This window comes from Crotalus tigris, unplaced genomic scaffold, assembly GCF_016545835.1.
Source record: "Crotalus tigris isolate CLP2741 ecotype Arizona unplaced genomic scaffold, ASM1654583v1 scf7180000018016.4438896, whole genome shotgun sequence".
Taxonomy (NCBI): Eukaryota; Metazoa; Chordata; class Lepidosauria; order Squamata; family Viperidae; genus Crotalus; species Crotalus tigris.
The window spans coordinates 1,910,826-1,925,295 of record NW_024096778.1 but is presented as its reverse complement, the minus strand read 5'-3'; the positions used below and the strand labels follow the sequence as shown (position 1 = coordinate 1,925,295).

Sequence of the window (14,470 nt, the reverse complement as noted above, 5' to 3'; positions counted from 1 at the left end):
AGTGAATTTTCAACTTTAGTATTTCTTCCTTTCTTTTCTTCCTTTCTTTCACAACTCTAGTGTCACAATTATCCATTATAGTACAACTGAGAAATAACTCCAGGAACAAATACTCATTTTTCTGACACTTTTTTAAAAAAGAAATTCCTTATCATTCCTTATCTTTCGCAAAAGAACTGCAAACATTTCTCTATCCCTTTCTTTTAAAATCTACTGTATCAGGGCTTTCCTCATGTTGTAGCAAATTTATCTCCTCGTGTATAGACTACAATAAATGTAAACTATTATATTAGGAATATAATATATAGAGGAATTATATTTGATTTCCATGACTGATAAGTTTCAATAGCTCTCCTTGCTCAAAAGCTATATTGTGTTTACAAGTATTTAAAACTTAATGTTTTGTTGAAAATGTAATATATTTTGGCATTTCTAAGTATTTAAGTCTTTTTATTTCATTTATTTCATTTAATTTTTCTTGTTCTCTTTTTTCTTTTTTTTTCTTTCTACCATTTCTTTTGCAGATAGGGCAAAAAAGGAAGGGCCAGTTATTTCCGTTATTGTTATTGTTGCTATCATTGTTGTTATTTTGGCTAGTGCTCTCTTGTTCACTCATACCTTCTTCTTTTAAGATAATTTCTTTCAAATTCTTTATTATTATTCTATCTTCTTCCTTCTCTTTCTAGGTTCTAGCTCATTTGAATCTCAAAAAATGGAACGGCCTTCAATTTCTGTTATTTCCCCTACAAGCCCTGGAGCTTTAAAAGATGCACCACAAGTCCTACCTGGGCAACTGTCAGTAAGTATAGAATTATGGTGCTAGAAAACACATTCTGTCTGCTCGTAGATATCTCGCAATATTTATATTTACATTGTTTGGTAAATGTAAGTTTACTGCATTTTAACTAAGCATATGTGTATGCCTACAACATAGCATTAAAAACGATTGATTGATTGTGTGTTATCACTCATTTTCAACTCCTAGGTGCCATATTTTTTCCATAATAATCTATTCCTCAGAAAATATTTTGGCATGTACTTACACAACAGGACCAATCCTATGTTATGAGAACCAATTTTTAAAAATGAACTTCAAACTCAGTCCTGCTATAAGAATGGTTCCTCTTTATGTTAGCCACTCACTAGCCACTGACCCCACTTTTATTCACATGTGCATCTATCGAAATATGAACACAGATCCATACAAACACACACACACACACACACATATACAGACAATGCTACATGGTGATATTTAATTGCTCTGTTGGAAGCTTATTCCCCAAAAGTTGTTTGGGGAATGGCAGTGTACTGTCTTACAGGGCAGGGAATGGGAATGATATGTACAAAATGGTAGCTGATGTGAAAGATGGCAAAAACAATAAACTCAGATCCATCCTGTACAGTTTTCCTACCTATTACAATCACTGAAGTAAACTCTCAGCTTTAAAAAAATATGACATAGCTGACTGAGTAAATTGATTCAATAGATTGGGCTGCTGGGTACATTGTACCATGCACCTTCAGATATTAATTCCTGCCTTCAGTTGTCCTCTTATACAGTAGAATCTAAAGAATAATCCTCTCCTGTTGTTGCCTGCCAAGAACCTGCCTTTGGAGTGGAAGTCACATATAGATAATATACATACTCATTTATAGATTCATCCTACATGAAGCTGTCTAATCCCATTTAAAAGCAATCTAACAGACATTACAAAATCCCATTTTTAGTGCATTTTGTAGCTTAATCATAATTTGTATGGGAAAAGTTCCTCCATTTTTTTTACTTCCCAGATTTCCTTTCAAATCAGTTTCCTTAGATCAAGATATTTTAGTTGAAGGTAGCATATCATAGACAGGGTTTAATGTGGAGAAGAAATACTTGTATGTTTTCTTTCTTTTTTTTATTTAAAAGTTTTATTTTCCATTTATCAATTACATAAATATAAAAATTCACATTTAACAAAATAAAATAAATTCATACACATAACCATAAGTTTTGCTTGCCCACCTCCCCCCAAACTGCATCCACCCTCTCTAACACTCTCCTTTACTTCCCTCTTCTTTCTCACCTCCCCTCACCTCTCTCTCCCCTCCCCCTCTTCTCTTACCATCCTACTTCCTCCCTACCCTTCCTCCTCCACTCTCATCCCTCTTTGGATACAGTACCAGGGAAATGACCAAGCAACACCTCTCTCATAAATTACCCTATCTATATCTTACTTTAATTCTATTATCTAACCTACTTACCCCCCCCACTCCCACCCCCCACCCCCCCAGAGCAGAATACAGGGTTATTAATAACAAAATAAACAAAATCAACATATATTATATAAAAATATTATATAATAAACAAATTCATACTTAACCCTTAACTCCCCTTAAACTTTAACATCATGATAGTATAAACAAATCTCTTATAAAACACTTGTTATAAAATTTTAATCATAAAATAAATGGAACTTTTGAGTTCCATATTTATTCTGAATATAATCTATCCATCTTCTCCATACCATAATATATCTTTCTTGTGTATGATCCTTTAAATAAGCAGAAATTTTAGCCATTTCTGCTAAATTAGAAATGTTAAGTATCCATTCTTCTAAGGTAGGCAATGAATCTTTCTTCCAATATAAACCTACTAATAACCTTGCTGCAGTTAATAAATTCAACATCAAAATAGTTTCTTTAACATCTAAATCCGTAAAAATACCCAATAAAAATAATTGAGGAGTAAACTTTATCTTCCTTTTAAAAATCTTTTGAATATTCCACCAAATCATAATCCAAAAAGCCTTAACCTTTTTACAATTCCACCAAACATGAAAATAAGTTGCATCAGTATTACCACACCTCCAACATTTGGGTTGTAAGTTAGAATACACACAAGATAATTTTTTAGGATCTAAATGCCACCTATAAAACATTTTATAAAAATTTTCTTTCAAATTTTGGGCTTGTGTAAATTTAACATTTCTAATCCAAATTATCTCCCATAAATCCAATGGATTACTTGTATGTTTTCTATTATTTAATGAATGTATTGTTGCTTCCTTTATCAGTCTAATGTAGATAAAAATAAACCCAAATTGACATATTTCATTGATAATGTAGAGCTCTTTTAATATTTTAGGTTAAACTGTGGTATGATAAAGTGGGGCATCAGTTAATAGTGAATGTTCTTCAAGCAACAGATCTGCCACCTAGAATAGATGGACGACCAAGAAACCCATATGTGAAAATGTATTTTCTTCCAGATAGAAGGTAAGACTTCAAATGAAAGACTGTATTGTACAGATTGAAGCATCTCAATTAAGCCCTTTAATTGTGAAATTCGTTGCAACTTCAATATTATTCCTCTTGATGAAGGGTTAGTGGCTAGTTTTTAATTTTATTTTCTTTGATGCAAATCAGAATCTGTCTTCTAAACAACACCAAAGTATTCAGGTGCAAAGGACGATGCATTATTTTACCATATCTTCTGTTCTAGAACAGTGTTGCTCAACCTTGGCAACTTTAAGCAGGCTGGCTGGGAAATTTGGGGAATGAACGTCCACACATCTTAATGTCGACAAAATTGAGAAACACTGTTCTGGAATAATCCATTTTTTTCCATAACTTTATCAGTTCCATTTTTTTCCCACCCCAATTTTTCCTACAAGCAGAAGTCAATTGTGTGTAATATTAGCATTAAATGTTGACATCTACTTTATACTACTGGGTCAGAAGTCTGCTAATTGATGTGCAATAGGATATTCTGAAGGCCAGCACTAGCCGACAGTTATTTTCCTTGAATAATGTAATAATTATAACCTTTATACCAAAAAACAGCATAGAGCAGTGGTTCTCAACCTGTGGGTCGGGACCCCATTTGGGGTCAAACGACCATTTCACGGGGGTCGCCAAACAAGGCTGTCCACCATTTTTCCCCCTTTTCTTTGGCCACGCCCCTGGCACCCGGTGATGTATAAGTGGTTGGGGGTCACCACAACATAGGGAACTGTATTATGGGGTCGCAGCATTAGAAAGGTTGAGAACCACTGGCATAGAGTCTGGCTAAGATTTTCTTATTATTTATGTGTTTATATTATTTCATTTTATATGGTTGTCCAAATAATGTTTATACTTGTTTACATTTTTGCTGTGTTTTTAATGTGTTAATAATAATATTTAATTTAGTAGTAGTAGTAGTAGTAGTAGTAGTAGTAGTAGTAGTAATAATAATAATAATAATAATAATAATAATAATAATAATAATAATAATAATAATGAAGTTGGAAGAGACCTTGGAGGTCATCGAGTCCAACCCCCTGCTCAGGCAGGAAATCCTATACCGTTTCAGACAAATGGCTGTCCAGTCTCTTCTTAAACACTTCCAGTGTTGGAGCACTCACAACTTCTGGAGGCAGGTTGTTCCATTGGTTAATTGTTCTAACTGTCAGGAAGTTTCTCCTTAGTTCTAGGTTGCTTCTCTCCTTGATTAGTTTCCATCCATTGCTTTTTGTCCTTCCTTCAGGTGCTTTGGAGAATAGCTTGACTCCCTCTTCTTTGTGGCAGCCCCTGAGATACTGGAACACTGCTATCATGTTCCCCCTCGTCCTTCTATTCGTTAAACTAGACCACAGGTCGGCAACCTGCGGCTCCGGAGCCGCATGCGGCTCTTTGAGTCTCCCCTTGTGGCTCCCAGCCTCCTCTGCCTCTGCAGAGAGAGACAGAGACAGAGAGAAGCAATTGCGCTTCCCTGCTTCTCTGTCTCTGTCTCTGTCTCTCTCTCTCTCTCTCTCTCTCTCTCTCTCTCTCTGTGTGTGTGTGTGTGTTTGTGTTTTTGTGTGTGTGTATGTGTATGTGTAAAAGACCGTGCACTCACAGTGTTCTCCGAGGAGCTGAAAAGCTTACTGGGCGGAGCTGCTCCCTTTGCTGCGTCTCTGCAGGAAGCAGGAAGGGCAGGAGAGAGCTAGCTAGCCCAGGTAGGCTGACTCAGGAATTCTGGGAGTTGAAGTCCATGAGTCATAAAAGAGACGAGGTTGCCTACTCCTGAGCTTGTGGACAACAGCTTGAAGCTTGCCAGGTGAGCAGCAGATAGGAGAGGGGAGGAGAAAGAGAGACAAAGAGAGAGAGAGGGAGGGAGAGAGAGAGAGAGGAAAGAGAGAGAGAAAGAAAGAGAGTGGGGGAAGAGGAGTGGCAGACCAAGGGCAGATAGAGAGGGAGGGAGAGAGAGAGACAGAGAGAGAGAGATACTTTTGACATCTAAAATGAAGATAACACTGCATATATCCTTTTTTACCTGTGTGTGTGTGTGTGTGTGTATGTATGTATGTATGTATGTGTTGTGTGTGTGTATATATATATATATATATATACACACACACACATATATATATATACATACATACACACACACACACCCACATACATACACACACACAAACACACACACACCTATAATAAAGGTAAAAAAGGATATATGCAGTGTTATCTTCATTTTAGATATCAAAAGGGTTTTGCGGCTCCCGGTGTTTTGTTTTTGGTGGGAAACGGGTCCAAGTGGCTCTTTGAGTGTTTTGGGTTGCATACCCCTGAACTAGACATACCCAATTCCAGCAACCGTTTCTTATATAATAAATTACTTATGGTGGATAATACGGTAACTGTCTCAATGGATTCATTCTGTCTGTCCCTTGATCAACCATTTCACTTACTAAGCTGTGAATCCAACCACAGCAATCTTTTATAGTGTTCAACTCTACAGTGCTGCTGGGTTATTGAGTTTGAAGCAGCTAATCAGCTGAATAGGGGATCTTCCCTTGCTTCTTTACAGTGGGAAGTGAAAACACTGGAATCATAACTGTAGTTCATCATGAAGCTTAAGGCCTGGGATGGAAATACATATCTGGATTTCTGATGATGATTTACAGTGACTTTTTATGTTTCAGCGATAAGAGTAAAAGAAGGACAAAAACAGTAAAGAAAAGCTTAGAACCAAAATGGAACCAAACATTTCTCTATTCGCATGTGCACCGTAAAGATTTTAGAGAACGGATGTTAGAAATCACTGTTTGGGATCAGCCAAGAGTGCAAGAAGAAGAAAGTGACTTCCTCGGAGAGGTGAATGTGCATGTGCCATCATTTTATTTTAAATGTGGAACAGAATCTTGAAGCAGTTTGTTCCTCTTGTTAAACGAAAATTAATTTTGCTGTACTTTCTCATAGATTCTCATAGAGTTGGAGACTGCACTTTTAGACGATGATCCACATTGGTATAAGCTGCAGACCCATGATGAATCCTCACTACCTCTTCCTCAGCCATCACCTTTCATGCCAAGGAGACATGTCCATGGTGGAGAAAATTCCAGCAAAAAATTGCAAAGTAGGTGCAGAATTCCGCTTTCATTTTGATAGAACTTTTTGACTAGTAATTATGATGTAAACATTTATAATAATTTAAGCAACTACATTCAGTAAAACGTATGGGTTTCAAAGATCTGCACTAAGATTTAAATCATGCCGTCTCAGTGTTTTCAGAACTTCCATAGGAAAGTAACCTTTTTAGGCTGAAAATCAGGTTCTTTAAACTGAGTAGGACTTGTTTTTAAAAGGGCATGCATAATATTGTGATTGTAATTATTATGATAGTGTTTGCAAAGACCAGACTTGGCTATATTGCCATCATCCCGAAATCTGACGAAGTAAGAGGAATGCTTCCTACTTTCATTTTTGAGGTCAAGAAATGTCTGCTAGGAGTGCTTTGTTGCTGCCTCTATGTTCAGCAGCTTTTCTTTTGATGATTTGTCAATAAGATTTTCAATACTGTCCAATTTCATTACCTCTTAACTTTTTTCATTAGATGGTTTAGGTTCACAGTTAACATGAGAATGGAAACTGTTGTCCTTTTTGGCTCAGCTATAATTTATGGATACTCATCGATCCCATAATAACTTAAACGTCAGTCTGTACTTGCTTGTGTGGATCATTGGATTCACATGTTGCACTAAACCATAATGTGAATTGGTTTGGTTTGGTTTAATATGATGTATGAACTTTAGTGAACCAGTTATGGTGCAGTGGTTAAGGCAAAACTCAGAAGACTGAGTTGTAGTCCCGCCTTAAGCGTGAAAGCCAGCCAAGTGACTTTGGGCCAATCACAGCCCAACACACCTGGCGGGTTGTTGTGGGTAAAATAGGAGAAAGAAGTATGAGGTACATTTGATATATAGGATAAGATATATACAGTAGCAATTAAGTAATGTGAAATCAGATATACCAGGTCTCTGTATGGGCAAGTTCACAATAAATGCTACAATCCAATGAGTCATTGTAATGTCACAATATGCTTGGAACTATAGCTAGTAGCACAGATGAAAATATGTTCTGATTCTGAGCCATTTTGCAATAGCTTTTTTTACACAATTATTATTATCTCTTTTTTTTAGTTCTGAATGCATCCCATTTATTTAACTCTCCCAAATAATTTTTGCTTACACATATTTTAACCTTTTGCAAAAGTATCAAGTATACAGTATTTGCCTTACTGTTGCACAGGATCTCAGCGAATCAGTGATAGTGACATCTCAGATAATGAGGTTGATGATGGTATTGGAGTAGTTCCTTCAGGTGCGTGGGTGAAGAGCATGGTCCTACATCCTTTGCTTCCACTTCCCTGTCCCTTTTCCTCTTCCAAGTTTGAATTTTTTAGATTTTTGAAAGAACTTGAGTTGGGAGATCATGTTTTCTAGAAAGGTGCATGTTGTATTGTTCCACGGTGACACATTCTAAAATTTATTTGATCCTGAATTAAAATTAATCTTCCATTCTACTACAGCTGTAGAGAATGGTCAGAGGCAATGATTTGTTACAATATTAATATTTAATATTGATACCAATGTAAACAACTAATAAACCTGTTTGTACAAAATGTAGGCATCATGGGTTAAAGATCTGTTTTGAAATAAAAGATAATACAAAAATATATTCAAATGTATAGTCCAAGTAATAAAAATCTCAATTAATTTTTCTTGTTTTCAAGCTAGATAGGTGCACCATGGAACATATTGAAAATGCATGGCTGTATGTAGTGCATGAAGCATGGCGATATATTTTATAATTCTTACAAACATTAATTAGTTTTATTTATCTTAAATATATCCATAAAACAAGATGTAATTTCTGTAAAAAGATAAAATCAAAATTCTACAAATACAGAAAATGTTGCATGTTTCCTGCAGCCAGTCATAGCCTGATTTGAAAAATATGTTCAAAAAAACAAACATTAGACCCAACTTCACATTTCAATCAGATATTTCAACCAGATAATGAACTGAAATAAACAGTTTGAAAGAATTTTAGTTATTCTTACTTTTTTCTATTTGAAATAATGACTGGCTAGTATGGTTACCAATGCTATTTTGGCTAGTATATATTAATGCACATTATACAACAACATTGTCCAACAACCCTAGAACAGTATATCACCTAAATTCATTCTACCGTATTTTTGGGAGGTGTTAATTATGTTAAAGAATGCAGTGCTCTGTTAACTGAAAATCAAGAAAGATGTCATAATAGTTAATCATCTATTTTGTCATTTTTCTTCAACAATAGTTGAGCTTCTCTAAATTAGCTTACTAATAAATAAGCTAATAAACTCAGTTATATTGTTATAATTAATCCATATGTTGTTACCTTTTGTCATACAATGCTGTCTTTATACTGTCTATTGGCAACATAGGCTATTGAATAAAAGCACTCAGAGCCCTCTCTGTGGGCACGTGCACCATCGCCCCAGTCCTAGGCTTTCAGCTGGGTTTTATAAAACCTTTTCGCTTTAGGCCTCCGCCGCCGTGTACCCCCCCAAAAAAAGGTTCAATCAGTCAATTTCAACTTCTCGCAGGAACAAAAAGATTTTGCAAAGTTGGAATTGATTGATTGAACTTTTTACTCCCACCCAGTCTACCGTTACCACTGCAACCACGCCCAGCCAATGGGCCATGCCCAGCCAATGGGCCACGCCCACCACACGACAATGCATAAGTGGGTTTTGGGTTGCAGTTTGGGCACTCAGTCTCTAAAAGGTTCGCCATCACTGATATATATTTCCATTTTCTAATGTATATGTTTAAAAATCCTTGATAGTTTTAGTTTTGCAGATAAGGATGCATTTTAACATAAATATAATTAAACAGGGAAAGTTATTTCATAATTTACATCATAAGCAATTATTTTATCCATGTCAAAAATCATCTTCCATTCACAAAGCAATCACACAGAATTTATGAGAGACAAGTATGGAATATATTCTGCATGAGGATTCCTATAAACTCCTTTGTATTCTTCCTTAGAAGCTGAGGTTCTTTAAGAACCACTATATTTAATTTATATACTGTTCCTTCACCTAAAGGATTGATTTAAGTAGCCTGCTGCTATTTATGCTACAGTTCAGGCCTTTTCTTCTTATTGTTAGAAGAACTTGATTGCGAGTTGGTATCTTTTCACCTTTTGAAAGATTTTCTTTTTGAACTCCATTGGTTCATCATGCTTCCCGTGCATACATAGTTCTTCCTATAGGAGAACAAAATGTAAATTTTCTTTCAACAAGAAGCCATGTATGGCTTTTGCTATTTCAGTGGAAGGCATCATTCATGTCTGCATTCATATTGTAAGCTCTGTAACTAATTTGCAATTTTGATGGCCTTTAGTTATAGTTTTCTTTGTCTATTGTTTTTTATGTGCTAGGTCCACTAACAATACTTTGTGATAGTGATAGCAAAAACGTTTAATTCTGGGCAAAGGAAGTTCTACTGATTTTTTCAGCGTTGAGCAGTACTTTCTTAAGTGAATTTTGTATCGTATTCACATCAGCAGCTAACTTAACTGAAAATGAAACTGAAGCTTCAATCATAGAACAATTACTCACAAACTATTCTGTTGCTTGCAGTAATTTGGGCAATAACATTGTTTCAGTGTTGCAGTCAAAGATGTACAGATTTCATCTGAAAATACTGAAGATTTGAAAAACTGACCATCCTAGAAATTAATATCTAATTATTATTTAGATATTATATTTGTTCTTTTTCATTTTTTCACCTCTGGGAATTTCTTAGTCTGCATGTAAATTCTTCTGTACCCATGTTTATGCTTTTCCCTCTTATATATATTTAAGTATAATGCTATTTGTTAGACCTAGTTGCATGATATTTCAGGATTTTCACTGGTGAAACAGCTATTTGAAAATCTTGTAATAAACAAAGATGCTTTCTTGAAAAGACCAATCTGATTATTAATTCATTACTATTTGTGATCCAAACTAAATTAATTTTGTTGCATTTTTACCAGTAGGCTATAGGTCTAGCAGTAGAGAAAGTAAATCTGCAACATTAACTGTGCCAGAACAGCAAAGAACAACTCATCATCGTTCACGATCTGTATCTCCTCACCGTGGTGACGATCAGGGCAGGACCCGTTCTCGTTTACCAAATGTGCCATTACAGAGGTAAGATTGAAAATGTAGCTGCTTCATCATTAACTCTTGCACTAACATTAACTGTTAGTCTATACGAAATGGAGTAATCTAGAACCCCACTACAGTATTTTTGACAATTTTCCATTGAATTCATCTGAATTTAAAAGTGGCAACTGTGAGAGAAGCAGATTTTTGTGGTTATAGATATGTAAAGTTTATATTCTTTTTAGGTATTTTGTGCTCCCTTTGACAGGAGGGTGACTGTTGCCTCTGCCATGGTCAATTTGCCATGAGGAGAATTATTAGATTCTTGTGTAGTTCTCTTAATAACAGACTATAACTAAGCAATTCTTCATTCACTGTTTCCTAAATAAGATTATTCTATCAATTGCTTAACGCAGTGGTTCTCAACCTGTGGATCGGGACCCCATTTGGGGTCGAACGACCATTTCACAGGGGTCGCCAAACAATGCAGTCCGCCATTTTTTTCTCCTTTTCCTTAGCTGTGCTACTCCCTTTTATTCTATTGGCTTTTGAAAGCCAATAGAATAGACTCTCTTGAATAGAGTCTAATTCTATTGGCTTTCAAAAGCCAATAGGAATTGTCCAGGCTGTCTCTGCCCTGCTGAGCCCGCCAAAAGTCCCATTCTGCAAATGGTGCTGCACCAGTTGAGTAGTCCTCGACTTACGACCGGTTGAGTAGTCCTTGACTTATGACCGGTTGGGGTCACGGCATTGAAAAGGTTGAGAACCACTGGCTTAACACATTTTACTTTTTGATACCATCATGTTCCACACTGTCCTTAGGCCTTCCTGTCAAGGAAGTAATTTATAGAGCAAGAGCTAGAGCTCTTGCCAAAAAGCTTGGGGCACCAAGGAAATACCAGAAGAATTCAGCAATATTGCCAAGGGTTTTTGTTTTCTCTCACCATCAAGTCACTAAATTAAATATTAATATTAATTATGTACTACCTGGAAATTCTGAAAATGTTAGTCACAACACATCAGGAGAACAAATGGCTACAAAAAGCTATTATACTGGACTGGATTATATGTATTTTGCATTCCTAGATCAATATTCCTCTATTTGCATCAAAGTTATCAGACTTAAGAATTTTACACATTCATTTATATTAATGTATTTGTTCATTACTCTATAAACCAGGAGTTTAGATGAAATTCATCAAATGAGAAGATCACGTTCTCCAACTAGACACCATGATGCCTCCCGAAGCCCAGTTGACCGCAGACCCAGAGATAGGGATAATCAGTATTTATCAGATCAAGAAGGGTATGTTTTTTATCTTTATATTTCTATTAAAGTACCAGTGCAGCTTTGAAAATACTTTCTGTCTAAAATAGATGAAAAAAGTCCTCATATCTACCGTAAATGCCGGCGTATAAGACGACTTCCGCGAGCGCTGAAATCGGCGCCAAAGACGGGGGTCGTCTTATACGCCGAGTCGTCTTATACGCCGGAAATACTGGTAGTTTCCGGCGTATAAGACGACGTTCTAGGAATGCGGCCCGGCTATAAAGACGGGGGTCATCTTATACGCCGGGTCGCCTTGTACGCCGGCATTTACGGTATAACAGCAGCAACCAAGTAACTATTCAAATCTTAAGGCAATCCTTTTACCCACCTCTTTGTGGAGCTTTTCTACCTTACTGAACGCTACAGTCACTGTTTTTGCTGCCAATTTCTCAAACATTTTTTTTATGCTGTCTTTCTAGTAATTGAGGGATTGCCACAGCTAGGAGGGGGTTGACATTGTCTGAAGCTGCTGAGGGTAGGACAAGAAGCAACAGGTTCTCTCATTAATGAGAGATCCATTTGGAACTAAGGAGAAATTTCCTGACAGAGAGAACAGTTAATTAGTGGATCGGCTTGCATCTTTAGCCTAACTCTAACCCTGAACTGAACAGTGCTTTGTAAGAAATGTGTTAAGAACTCTCTGAGCAGAATGTGGGATGTCTGATGCTCTGATTTGTACAATTAACAGGATGATGACTGCTGGATTTTACAAAAACAGTACTTTCTGGATAATCAGCTGCCACTTTGATAAACTAGGGGAGGACATATTAAAAAAATAAGGGAACATTAATGTCTCTCCATAGCAATCTCAGCTTTGTGGCTTGTATGTGTACATCAACAATTTGTTGTTAGAATTTGTAGGCTAAATGTGGCATGCGATGGCACTTTTGCAAATCTGACAACTATTATGTCAAGGATACATCATACCTATTCCTTTAATGATACCCTGGGGACAAGATTGGAAGAGGAACAATGTTCTATGATTTTCCGTGTAGAATTTATGGAATAGCTCTATTCTTTATTATTCTTTGCAGTATTTTGGTTCACATGTAAAATATTAAATTTCATAGTTTTACTACTAAGATTACTATAATGCTGTTAGATAGCACGCCAGATGGCAGTGAATTATATGTTAACACTTTTTGTCAATCTTATTATTCAATTTACATTGCTGATAGTTCTCCAAGTACATAATAGTATGGTGGCATATAGTTCAGAGTTTTGCTACCTCAAAAATATTTAAATTTATCTGCCTAGTAAACATGTTTTTTTTTATAATGTCATAGCTTCATAAACATAAGCTTTACTTGACAAAATAATCTATTTTATGAGGAATTCATTTTTATTTATCCATTTTTTTTTAAAAAAAGAGATATTATTATTAGCATGCATGCTATACCCAAGAACTACTCTCTTTGTTTTTGTTTCATGGTTTTCTGTAACTTACAGCTGCTTCTAATGAAGAAACACCAGTCTGGACCAGGCTAAAATTAATGTGTGGTGCCTTGTTTTCTTTCTTTTTTTTTAAAGGGTTTAAATTTTACATGTAGGCATTTGCTATCAAGAACAGATGAAAACAACCTTGAAAACATAACATTAAGTATGTTAATAAGGCTAGTAATAGCTAGTAATTTTTGGGCTTCCCTAATTCTTTTCTAGGAGCAGAGAGACACTTTCATGCTATGTTTCTTAACTCTGAGCATTTTGTGCTTATTTTAATGAAACTTTTACTTTCATTACACTTGTTTATAATGTGAAATAGTAGAAAATCCTGCCAAATATGACTTGAGAAACAAAACTTTCAAAACTGTTTTGGATGTTAAGGCTCAGTAGTGTGTAAATTTAGGTTGCTTAGAAATTTGTTGAAACAAATTAGGTTTAATTGTACTAAAGCTTTATTTGTAAAAAAATTGATCTAATGTAGTAAATAGCTACTTTTTGCTGACATATAAAAGGAGTAGTCTAATAAAAAATTATTTAAAGCTTATCAAAAGGACTATCTCAGTTCAGAATTTCTGGTTTATTTTGTGTTTTCATTTACATATCATGGCATAAATTCATGCTATTTAATGCTTCATATTTATGTAACTGTTCATTCATCGTCCAATCCTGTCTGTGCAGTGAGCTTCTTATGCTGCCCAGGGCAAAACGAGGAAGAAGTGCAGAGTGCCTACATACTACCAGGTAAATACAGGCATTTGGTAACTAAGCTTGCTTATAAATAGTTCTGGTGTATGTCTTTCACATCTTTTTTTATTTTACAAGTCATTCTGTTTCCTCAGAAACTAGTATTCCTGTTAGTCCTACTGCAAATGATAGGCTGCCTAATTGTTTAGTTATTTTTAAAAGTTTTCTTATACCGAAGCATCAGTCGATTCAATGAATGAGTTTAATGAATCCAAATCTATGGATCTGAGCAGCTGTTTCATATGTTTATATATCCTGTAATGTCTAGATCTTATAGCTTCTGTTAGGACAAATTTCATATTTAGCAATTGATCAGTTGCAAGCGCTGTAACTACAAGCAAAAATAGGCCTTCAAATGTATGGCAGGGTTATTATTCCATGTTTCATTCTTTACAATTATTTGTTTAGTTTTTTTGCTTTATTATTTTGAGTTTTCTGTTTTATATATACTGATCATTTCTGATGTAAAATTAAGTGCTCTTATTCATTGCAAAACTTTATGGACATAAGTG

At 35.5% G+C, this 14,470-nt stretch overlaps 1 protein-coding gene across 49 annotated transcripts in view; it reads left to right on the top strand.

The window, feature by feature from the left end:
• Window positions 1-14,470, top strand: part of RIMS1 (regulating synaptic membrane exocytosis 1) — a 262,195-nt gene that overhangs the window by 170,866 nt on the left and 76,859 nt on the right. For 30 of the 49 annotated variants that reach the window (XM_039346652.1, XM_039346655.1, XM_039346651.1 and 27 more), the window contains 8 exons: window positions 687-799; window positions 3,134-3,264; window positions 5,934-6,105; window positions 6,211-6,367; window positions 7,540-7,611; window positions 10,330-10,486; window positions 11,622-11,747; window positions 13,893-13,955. In XM_039346652.1, the coding sequence (XP_039202586.1) occupies window positions 687-799; window positions 3,134-3,264; window positions 5,934-6,105; window positions 6,211-6,367; window positions 7,540-7,611; window positions 10,330-10,486; window positions 11,622-11,747; window positions 13,893-13,955 (991 nt within the window). The remainder of the gene's footprint in view (window positions 1-686; window positions 800-3,133; window positions 3,265-5,933; window positions 6,106-6,210; window positions 6,368-7,539; window positions 7,612-10,329; window positions 10,487-11,621; window positions 11,748-13,892; window positions 13,956-14,470) is intronic. The other 19 variants (XM_039346689.1, XM_039346686.1, XM_039346688.1 and 16 more) reach the window with 3 other exon arrangements.